This window comes from Lissotriton helveticus, chromosome 5_1 (genome assembly GCF_964261635.1).
Source record: "Lissotriton helveticus chromosome 5_1, aLisHel1.1, whole genome shotgun sequence".
Lineage (NCBI taxonomy): Eukaryota > Metazoa > Chordata > Amphibia > Caudata > Salamandridae > Lissotriton > Lissotriton helveticus.
Window position 1 is genome coordinate 1,325,937,255 of NC_136065.1, and position 12,251 is coordinate 1,325,949,505.

The 12,251-nt window shown below is 45.9% G+C and overlaps 1 protein-coding gene across 2 annotated transcripts in view; it reads left to right on the forward strand.

Moving 5' to 3' along the window:
• Window positions 1-12,251, forward strand: part of LOC144755356 (receptor-type tyrosine-protein phosphatase V-like) — a 704,907-nt gene that overhangs the window by 382,754 nt on the left and 309,902 nt on the right. For both annotated transcript variants that reach the window (XM_078644168.1, XM_078644167.1), the window contains one exon: window positions 2,462-2,731. In XM_078644168.1, coding sequence (XP_078500294.1) covers window positions 2,462-2,731 — 270 coding nt within the window. The remainder of the gene's footprint in view (window positions 1-2,461; window positions 2,732-12,251) is intronic.

Sequence of the window (12,251 nt, forward strand, 5' to 3'; positions counted from 1 at the left end):
AATCCTACAATGCTGGGCCATGCTTAGCCAGCCTTCCTGAGAACTCTACTTGACTTGCGAAAGTCTGACTTGACTGAAACTGCTTCACTTGGCATCTATGTCCTGTGAAAATGACCTTAGGAGGTGAGACATCTCCTTCCACTTAACATCCACAAAGGGAAAGATCTCCAAGGATCATAAGCTGATCCCTTTAGTGGCTCTAGCAACATACAAAAGGGTGAAGAAGACATTCCTGTGAAGAATCCCAGCTGACCACTTGCAACAGGACCTGGACTGGAATTTGCTGTCACCCTTTGCCTGACAACATGAGGTTCTCATATATTCCCCCTGATGTCCTGTGGTTTTTTCAGAGCTTTTTCTCCAGAGCTTCAAGGGGACCAACCAGCTCTTCCACAACGTTTAATGGAATCTAAGGTGTGACCCACATGGAGAAGAGTTTTTCCTCAGAAAAATGGCAAAGTGTCTTTTCAGAACTTTTTTGGAACTTTGTTTAACTTCCTTACTTCCATATCCTGTGGGGTTAATCTACTTACTCTACTGCCCCTTACTCCATTGTGGCCGGCCTCCAACTGCGCCTAGATCCCGGTCTACCACAGCCATTGACTACTGCTAGACCTGGCATCTTTTGGCGTGGTTTCCTGTCTTTTTGTTTCTGGCCTGCTGTTTTTGACTATGTGCTGAACTTTGAGTTTGCTGATTTTAGGACACTGGACACTTTACCACTGCTGACTAGTGCTAAATTGCATGTGCTGTGTGTCTAAAATGAAATGGCATATGGTTTCTCCATGATTGACATATTTGCTTTACTAATAAGTCCCTAGTACAGTGCACTGTGTGTGCCCAGGGCCGGTAAATCAAATGCTGCTAGTGGGTCTGCAGCACTGATAGTGCCCTCCACATGAGTACATTTTCAAACCTGTCTCAAGCCTGCCACTGCAGAGCATGTGTGCAGAGTTTTTATCTGCCATGTCGACCTGGCAAGCACACCTACTTGCCAGGCCCAAACCTTCCCTTTTATTGCATGCAAGACACCCCTAAGGTAGGCCCTATGTAGCTCCACAGGCTGGGTGCAGTGTAATTAATAGGTAGGACATGTAGTTTTAAGTTATACATGTCCTGGTAGTGAAAAACTGCTAAATTCGTTTTTCAAAACAGCAAGACCTATCTTTTCCATAGGTTAGCATTGGAGCTGCCTTGTAACACTTTACAAGTGTATCTTTTAATTGGGAACAGATATAACATTGGAGTTTGGTGTTTGGTGTTTCTGGACTTACAATTTAAAAACACATATTTTAGTGAAGTTGTTTTTTAAATTGCAAGTCTGGAAATACCACTTTTAGAAAGTTGGCATTTTCTTACTTTCACAATTCTGTGCCTCTGTCTGTCCCTAGAATAAACATCTGGGTTGGATGTCAGTTGGACTTTGTGATTTCCCGATAGACAGTCACAAACAAAGGGAGATGAGGTGTGCCCTGCATATCTTCCTGAGCTAGAGTGGTTGGAGGAGTTGACAGTGCACCTGAATAGGGTTGTGCCTGTCCCCTCACAAAGAGCTGCACACTGCCCTGTGGTGTGTCTGGAGCCAGGGCCAGGAAGGGCAGGGTCCTGTGCACTACAAAGACCTTTCTTTGAAGTCTCCCTACTTCAAAGTCTAGAATGGGTATATGTACTAGATCTCTGACACCATATACTCAGTACACTTCTGGACTCAGGACATTATTTCAGGAAAAAGAGCTGCTGTACTGCTAAGAGGAAATGCCACTTTGCTGTGTTGATACAAAACCAACGGGGTTTGCCCATATCACCCTCCTATACCTGGGCAAAAAAACTACATATTATGCAGAAAATCTGGTATGGAGGAACACATATCGCTTCATTTACTTCATCAAATTACCCTATCAATGGTACACTGTCCATTTCAATTTATGAAGGACCAATTCAAACAATACACATACCATCAGGAATTTCGTTGAAAAAAATCAATCCTTATTTTAGTTTTTGTGTAACGGGAAAACATGAAAATGCATATATATAGACATTTACATCACAAACATATGTAAACACATGAACATAAACAAAATCTTTGTTGCCTATAGGGCGAGGTAAGGCTGCAGCTGTAAGGCTTTACCTAGTGTAGTTGTCAAATCACTGCAAAATGTCCAAACAAGTTATAGTTGGTGCTTTAGGAAACAAAATGAAGCCTTACCAGCATCCTTAAAACTCTTTACACCATTCATTCCTGATATTGAAAATGCTTTGGAAAGTGTTAAGTGCTGAAATTAAGTGCTATATAAATATTTTGATGCTTACATAGAGAGAACACATGAATTAGTAGCCCAAGCGTGACCCTCTGTTAATTAAGGTGGAGGCAGAGAAGTATGGATGGAATGAATCTTGCAGTGACCAGTGTAATTCAAAGACGTCAGACCAATGGCAATACAAGATGTATTTTTTTATGCAGACCCATCTGTGCCATGTAATGTGACTTTGGCCAATCTTGGAGAGTCCTCCATTCTCTATGCGTCCTGGGAAAAGCCTCAAGGAGACCACGACGGCTTCACAATCCAACTGTACAGCTCAGAGCAGCGACTGGCAAGGAATGCATCAATTGGGCCCAGTGAACTCAATATGACTCTAGATGGTCTTCAGCCCGGCAGCAGATATACTCTTGCAGTATCAGCTGTCTCAGGACCCTACACGTCACTTGCAGCCACTGATAAAGAATGGACCTGTGAGTATAATTAATATCATTATTATTGTTGAGGTTTTTATGTTGTGCATAAGAGCACTTATCATACTAACTATATACATATAACATTTAATGGTGTGGGGAAAGAAGAGCAAAGAAGCATTGAGAAGTACAAGAAGCCAATACCTAATAATGAAGTCACTCCCACTGGCGTCCCATAACTGAAAAATCCAAGAATCTTGTAACAGGGCTTAAAACTTATGAACCCAGGGTTACAAATAGCATGAAGCTCTTAACCCGCAATGAGTTTATTCAAAGTCAATAACTTGACAAATGCATTATATACTCCATTTTGGTGAAATAGTTAACACTGTGTTATCAAAACAGTAGGGGAGATGACAGTCCTCCAAAGCTGTCCAGTAGCAAAATTATGTGAGATTAAATCATTAATGTTGTTCTAAATTATTGCAAGGTTAAATAGTATACAGGCGTGGCTAGTACAGGTAAGAATGGTGGGGCTGTGGGGCAGGCGGGGAGAAGTCGACAGACGACGGAAAATAAAAACACTTACCTTGCGCTCGCGGCATTGCCGACTCAACGATGCGGCAAGAGCAAGGTAAGTGATTTTATTCATTTTTTTTTTTACATTTTATTTTCCCTATTCAGTCTGTCGGCTTCCCACCCCTGCCCCGCCCTTCCGCTCTTACCTGTATCAGCCACACCTGGTAGAATGTAATTATAGGATGAAGCCTAGGCATCCAACGCCTACATCAGGTTCCTATTTTAAATCAGTTATATGTAGGATGAGGTAATCTGTGTTTCTGTATTAAGCCTGTAAACCTGAAGAGGGTATCAAGGGACTGCGATGTACATGTGTTTTTTGGTGGGGTTTTACTCAGCCGCAAAAAGTATATTTATTCAGAGTGCATGGTTCCTGCTTTTATGTGTGCTTGGGAGTACATTCTATGTTCTAGGTCAAATTACCATTAAATTTTTACCGTTTTAAGTAATGGTCTGGAAGAGCAAATTAGGATGTTCATTAGGGCGTTTTGAGTGGACTTACATGGTTTCCTCTTCTTGTGTATGAAAATATGATGTAGGTTTCTTTTTGTACACTGCTATATCCAGTTAAATATGAGTTTTAATTGCACGTTTTCTCAGTGAAATATTTTCCGTATTTAGAATAAATGGATGACCTTTGTCGCCCACATTTTGCATTCTGCAGGTGCACGGTCAATTCTTTGGGCAGTTCTTGGTAAAGAATTTTGAAGTGGTTTAATTGAATTTCGGATTACAGTATGATGGGCAATTCACAAATGGCACCACCTATAAAGCAAGCGTATGCGTGCTTTTGAAAGAACTGGGATCTTGAAAAACCACATTTGGTGTTTAGTCATTGTGAGATCACTCACTTTGCTTTATTACTTTTTCTTCTAGTCTCATTTAAGGCTTTAGAAAGAGGCAATTTTGTACCCGAAAAATATTTGTTGTAACCAAATAAGTTCCACAATATTTGGCTCCAATCAATAACATTCTTGCCAATTTCCATATCTGGCTGGAGAGTGCTCTGTGTATTTCTTTAGTGGTATGTTATAAAAGGAGTAATATTGAAAGACGGTAAAAGTCTCCAGTTCACTGCTACAAGTACCACTTCCTAAAACCCCCTTGCCTGGACAATGAGAATCCTTGACATGGGTATGTCTGGAAGAGGAGTGATTATATAACGAGGGATAATAGGGTCCCATTCTCCACTCTTGGGTGACCCTGAAGAAACATCTATTGTTGCAGGAGGTAGGACTGAGTATAACATAATTGAAGACCCATAGATGAGGTTCTAACATGTTTTTGTTTTATACGAAACTAAGTATAATCAATGCAAAGCTTAAATTATTTTATTCTTTTTTACATATATTAATTCATGCTGATTTCATTAATTAGTTTAAAGGCATAGTTTTACTTGTCCTTCTTTTAAGAGCATGCATTTTACTTAGATTCATATGAAACAAGCATTTGCGATGCAATAGGTCTTGAGTTTACGCGAGTTTGAGCTTTTGGCATTGTAAATAATAATGCCTTTTATTTATATTTTGGTTTTTCAAACAAATAAAAGGCATTGTCATTTACAACGCTAATAGCTTAAACTCTCACAAATGCGAGACCTATTGAATTGTAAATGCTTGTTTTTTTTACTTTCCATTATGCTTCACAGCAACGCGCTGCTGCACATCATGCCTGAAAACATTGACAAAGTCAAGAGCGGTCTCGTAGGTGAGACCTATTGACTTTGACAACGTTTTTTTTTTCCTGGCTCTGAATGGAAAAAATAAGGTATTGGTCTATGAATGGAGAAGCCGTGCAGATGCTTAGGTTATTTGCTAAACAAATGAATATGTAACCCCTTCTATCCCATCGGTACTATGGCAGGCCCCTGCCCAGCCCATAGAAATGCACAGTGAGCATGTTTGTAGGTAGCTCAAAAAGAAATATATTAAGTCACAGGAAATTAAAATGTGCCCGTTTTCGTTGTATATGTGCTAAACCATTGTCACTCATGTCCCGAATTAGCCTCTTTTCTTTGTAAAAATGTAAATGAGTGCAGTTGTGGGATGACAGCCACCAATCTGCACAACGAAGAAGAACAGCAGTTAATTACCATGTAATTGTTTATCTACATGCTGCATTGGTAGCACACATTTGTTTGTGTGCACTGTCCCTTGAAGTGAGCACATCACGCATCTAGGACGTTTGCACAAGAGTGTTGAAAGTGATTCCAAGGTTCCAGCAATAAAAGGCCTCTGGCCAGCTAATTAGATTTCAGCTAAGTGCATCGTCAAAAAATATTAAAAAAGATGAAGACTTCTTGCTTAAGTCATAGTGCCCACACCGCCAGCGCTTGCTCCGCACTGCGCACGTTACACTTATATACCAAGGAAACTCATGAGACATATTTGTGGGAAATCAGTGATGCAGGTTTATTTCGTACAACAGGTAGCTGATAGGTGGGTCATCTTACAGGCGATCCAATGCGGGAGCCCCTCGCTGACCCGCATGCCTAAGGAGCCATCTTGCACGGCGAGGCGATGCTCTGACGGTGCAGTACATTATCACTTTATTTCGTTATACTCCCGCCCCCCCTGTCAGGGCGGAGCGATGAGGCACACCCCCGGTCGGTTCAGGCCCCCCGACCGCCCGAAGGACTAACGGGGCGCCGACGCTGTTTCCTGGAACCCCCTCGGCTCCAGGTTCTTGGCTCAGGCCCCCTTACTGTGCCAGGCAGAGGTATTTAGACTGTATCCTTCTGCCGCAGAGGTACCCCTACTGTCCATCTGCTTCCAGATCGCCCTGTGACTCCGCCTGCAACATAAAACATGACCATTAAAAGATTCACAACAGTCGCCCGCCGCTCTGCAGCTGGGTCAGGGTTCAGGGTGGGAACAGCGCAGAGCAGCCTAGGGAACCAGACGCGGGAAGGAGAGGCCAAGCAAAGTTGTTGGGCCTGCTATATACCCCCGGGAACGCCCCCCCGTCCCCAGGAGAGCCCTCCCTATTGGCTGTTGGCGAGGAGGGCGGCTCAGGGGGGTTGGCGCGCTGCAGACTCCGCTCGCCCGACGTGTGGCACTAAGGCGCTGTCCCGCCCATGCTCCCCTCCGTGTCGCGCGGCCAGCGACAGGAATCTTATTGATTTCGAGAACTCTTCTGTCTCATGCTGTAGGAGTCTCCATTTCAGTTTTTTGCAAGCACTTTTATTTTTAAAAAGAGAGCAAAACTAGATTTACTATTAAATGGCATAAACGTGTGCTTGAATGGCGAGCATTTGCAATGCAATAGGTCCCTCGTTTGCGAGAGTCTACGCTATTAGCATTGTATAGCTCAAACTCTTGTAAATGTGAGGCCTATTCAAAGAAGCAGCCGCCATTGTCCCAGGCTGCTTAGAAAGTGAAAGCGTGCATGGCACGCTGAATGTTGCAGGAAGCATGTTGTGCTTATAGACTAAAAAAGACTCGCAGTGTACAACCGAAGTAAAAGAGCTAGTTGTTATGGGAGGTAACAAATGCAGACAAGTCGGTACCAAGGAGGGACTAAAAAGCCTACTTACGAATCAGAAGCCAGCATTTACAAAGGACAATGATATAAGCCAATAATAAATATGGGCAGAGAATGGGTAGGGCTTCAAGCCATACTCCACTACTGCATTCCTTGCAGCAGCACAGCACTACCCAGATTCTACCTAAAAAAATGTTATGATGTAACCTATGGGTCATCAGTTACGTCCTATTCAGACATACAAGTCGGGATGCCATAAACCCCCAAAGTCACAATCCATTTTTAAACCTTTTGAAATGTTTATTAGCATGTCTGCCTTTGGTATACCTTCAGCAAGTTATCTTTCGCAGAACTTGTGAAAGTGTAATATCCTCTAAACAAGGACATTAATACATCAGGCGGGGAAACGTCCTAAACCACCAAGTAAGAACAACGACTCACCAGAACAACGAAGTGTGAACAATGAAGAGGGTTGAACAACGAAGGTCACATCCACGATTGACGGAACAACGCAGGGCAGAACCACGACTATTTTGAACACTGGAGTTGCACGTCACTTCTCTCTGCCGGCGCTTCTCTCCGCCTGCCTTCCCCTCATGTTCACTTCGATTGGGCTTTGTTGGAGTGTTACGTCACTCATCTCCGATCAATCACAATTCAGTCTTTGTCGCCAGCAAAACCTTTGGAAAGGAATTTCTGTTATCATGTTGATATTGGCATCGTGAAATGCAAATGTCAGCCTTTATATCTCGTCTGCATCCTGGCTGGCGGTCTCTCAAAAGAGTTTTGGGAAGTAGTCTGGTTTTATCCTGCTTGGTTGTACGACCTGGGAAAAGCGACTTTAGGAATTCTCGAACATTCTATGGTAGGTCAATCAATTGAATGAATGTTTTATTTAATACGTAAAAAATACTTTTTGATTTATTTGTTTTTTTAATTGGAGGTTATACATTTGTATTTAATTTGATTTAAACACTTCTACTTCTAGCCACAGGATGTATGTAAATTATGGGTAATGGTTTGTAAAGTAATTTAATACCTAGATTTTCGTTGTTTAGGAAGTCGTTATAAAATTAGTGGTTAAGCATAGTTCGTTGTTTAACTTTCATGGTTTAGGAAGTCGTAATTCAGGCACTAGTTGTTTAGTCACACAATCCATCAGGCGACTAAAGTCTTCCACAAGCTTTGCAATATCTGCGTTTCAAGATTTGATAGTAGACGTGTAAAATAAATATGTAGTCTGAGTTTGCTTATTTTAATATAGAGTGTTCGGGATGAGAAAATCTACTCGAGTGGCAGCAGTGAAGAGGTACCCTCTGGCACGCCACGTGGTGCCATTCAGGCTGATCTTGTGGCCTAGAACAAGCTCCCAGGTCAGGTCTCGGGTCACTCCCCACGCCGTACGGCTCCTTCTGGGTGCCCGTGTCTCCTCCCGCTGCTGCCGCTGCCGAGGGTTTGCTACCCCTGGTGACTGTTCTCTCACTGTGCTTGTAATATTGTTTTTTCCCATCTTGTCATTTTGTCATTTTGTACTTTTTCTTACCGTCTGGTCCTAGGCGCTCCTTTTTTGCGCCACTGCCCTCTGTGACCCCCCCACCCCCCGGTTCCCGCCGCTGCTCCCCTGCGACCCCGCCCCCTTTTGCCTTCGTGTCCCTCGCCCATTGGCTGCCCCACTCCTGCCTCCCAGCTGTTCCTCCCTCCCACTTGGCCTCTTATGGAGGTCGCCGCGTGGCAGTGAGTGTGACCTGACCTCGGGTCACTCCCCACACCGCACGTCTCCTCCTGGGTGCCCGTGTCTCCTCCCGCTGCCGCTGCTGCTGAGGATTCGCCGCCCCTGGTGACTGTTACTCTCACTGTGCTTGTAATATTGTTTTTTCCCATCTTGTCATTTTGTACTTTTTCTTACTGTCTGGTCCTAGGCGCTCCTTTTTTGTGCCACTGGCCTCTGTGCGCCACCGCTTCCCGCCGCTGCTCCCCTGCGGCCCGCCCCTTTTGCCTTCGTGTCCCTCGCCCATTGGCCGCCCCACTCCTGCCTCCTAGCTGCTCCTCCCTCCCACTTTGCCTCTTATGGAGGTCGCCGCGCGGAAGCGCAGCGGACGTGCACAGCGGGATCGCCGCTGGCGCGCCACCCTCCGTGCCTGGACCGTGCCCAGTGCTAGGACCCCTGGACCCTGCACCCCTCACAACGCCAGACTGCACAACGACTCCAGCACCCTCCGCGCACTCAACACCGGACGAGGCCACGCCTGCTACCGGACTACCCCGAAGCACACCCAAGGACCCTTTGCCTGCCGGAACTGCAGATTCACCAGCATCCAGCCCACCAAACCACCAGCCAGAGAACCCAACCACCTCCACTGCATCCTCCTCAACACCCGTTCCGCTCGCAAACACGCCATCGAACTCTGGGACCTCCTAGACTCCACCGCCTCCGACGTCGCCTTCCTGACAGAGACCTGACTGAACACCACCTCAGCACCAGATATCGCCATAGCCATCCCACAGGGCTACAAGATCTTCCCCAGAGACCGCACCAACAGAGTGGGAGGGGGAATCGCCATCATCAACAAGAACACCCTCAGAGTCTCTACCAACACCGACTACACCCTCACCACCGCCGAGCACATGCATTTCCAGATCCACACCGACCCCAACACCACCCTCAGAGGAACACTGGTCTACAGAGCCCCCCGGACCACGACCACAGTTCTGCAACACCATCGCCGACCTCGTCAGTACCCATGCCCTCGCCTCCACGGACTACATCCTCCTCGGGGAGCTGAACTTCCACCTCGAGAACAACGACGCCAGCTCCACCGGCCTGATCGACAATCTCGCCAACCTCGGACTCAAACAGCTCATGACAACACCCACCCACACCCCTGGACATACGCTGGACCCCATGTTCTCCACTAGCCCCCACATCTCCTTCAACCACACCAACAAACTGTACTGGACCGACCACAGATGCGTCCACTTCACCTTCAGGAAACCCACCACACACCACCGCACCCAACAGCTACCACGCCGCTGCTGGGACAAGGTCACCAAGGACCAACTCACTACCACCCTCGCCCTGAGCCCACCCACCCACCCCACCGACCCAGACAGCGCTGCGACCAATCTCAAACAGTGGATCAACGACTGTGCCAACACCCTCGCCCCTCTCAAGACCTCCACAACCAACCACACCAACAAAAAAGGTGCCTGGTTCACCGAAGACCTCCGGATCGCCAAGCGCACCTGTCGGAAGCTGGAGAAGAAATGGCTCCACGACCGAACACCAGAAAGCTACACAGCCCACAAGAGCGCCACCCGCAGACACCACCAACTCATCAGGACCGCCAAGAGGACTGCCTTCAAGGACCGCTTAGACATCAACGCACACAACACCAAAGAGCTCTTCAGCATCGTGAAAGAACTCTCCAACCCCAGCTCCAATACCAACGACATCCCACCATCACAAGACCTGTGCGACTCCCTGGCCACCTTTTTTCACCCAAGATCGCCGACATCCACGACAGCTTCAACACCGACACCCCCGCACCAATCACCGAGTCCACCACCCCTTCGACCACCACCCGCACCAGCCGCCTGACCGCCTGGTCCCACGTCAGCGACAAAGACACCATCAAAACCATGAACTCCATCCACTCCGGATCCCCATCCGACCCCTGCCCTCACCAGGTCTTCAACAAAGCCAGTACAACCATCGTGCCCCACCTCCGGAAAACAATCAACAGTTCCTTCGAGACAGCAACCTTCCCGGAAAGCTGGAAGCACGCCGAGAACAACGCCCTTCTAAAGAAGCCCAAGGCGGACCCCAAAGACCTCAAGAACTTCCGGCCCATCTCCCTGCTCCCGTTCCCGGCAAAAGTGACAGAGAAGATTGTCAACAAACTGCTAACTTGCTACCTCGAAGACAACAACATTCTGGACCCTTCCCAATCCGGTTTTCGCAGCAACCACAGCCCCAAGACCGCCCTCATCGCCGCCACTGACGACATCAGGATCCTGATGGACAAAGGAGAAACAGCCGCCCTCATCCTCCTGGACCTGTAGTGTAGTTCCTATTATCCCAATAGGCTCTGCGCATTGGAATAATATCTTCAATAGTATAGACGTAGGACAGAGGTTAACTAGGTCTTCTACTGTCGATATTAGACTTAAAGTTTAATGTTTGCCAGCTAGCTCAGAGTTCACTAGAAACTTTCTCGAATAGACAAGGAGGAGTTTAACCTCCCTGGATAGACAAGAAGGGATTTAGTTTCTGACAACCATAGAACATGACAACTTTGCTCTCCCCTAATCAAGAGTGTATCTCTAGAGTCGTGTGAAAAAAAAAGACAACTTATTTTACTCAGTCAGTTCAGTGCATTCTTAGTTTCACCAGATTGTAGAGAAAAGGAAGAGACGGGCGTGTTCAATAAAAAGATGTTATTTATTGATCAGTCTCTTTTCTCATACAAGAGAAATGAATCGCTATTATTGCAATACTTATAGTTAAGTAAAGTGCATACAGTAATAACAGAATTATAAAATAATACTGTAAAAGCATTGATATGGTTTCTTAGCCATATGATACTTAAAATGGATAAAATAGATACATACATATATACATTGACTAATCGTACTCAACTGGTGCTTCTAACTACGCCTACCCCAATGTACCTGACCTAAGCCTAATACGTGGGCGGGAGTAGATAAGTAGCAGTTTAAGTTAAGTTTGCTTTGCCAAGGATCTGCTTCAAGAATTCTCTACAAAGGGTTATTCAGTTCAGTACCTGGGATTTAGAAGGCTGGAGGGTTGGTATCTCTATCTCAGGGCTTGATATTCCAGCTGCCTGCGAGGGCGGCTTGGAAGCGCCGGAGCTGGATTTCTCGGCAGGAGAAAAGGCAGCGTGTCTCTCTCAGCGCGTCAGAAAGGAGGGGCAGCGTCTGTGGGCTTCGCTGTCAGCTGGGCTCCTCGGCAAGTCTCGCTGCTCCAATCTTGTCACCACCTCGTGTGTTTGCTTAAGGCAATGTCGGTATTATTTATACCTGAAAGGTGCCGAGATTGACGTAAGGATGGACATAAATACGTCAATAAGGATGTCATACGAACTGGTCGTTCGCACATTCTTTACTGAAGTTCTCGGTTAAATCAAAACAATGGCTGTGGGGATTTCCCAGGTTGTGGTAGGTTTAATTTGTTTTGAGAACACCGTATGCCTATTAGGGGGCTGGAGGAATAGTGCTTGCCTAATGAGATGGCATGCGCTATGACCTAATCAGATAACGGGCTTCTGTGCCGTTGTTTGGTTAATCAGATAACGGGTTTCTGTGCAGTTGAATGGCTGCTAGTTAATTATTAACCAGACAAGGGTCAGAAATAGGGGGATCGATACAGTACCCATAGTAAATACATCACACCCACTCCACGTAATCTATGTTCATATTTACAAATCTAGGCATAGTAAACAAAACTAGTAGTGCATGTGTATACCGAACCACCCCAAAATACAATCCAATGCATTTT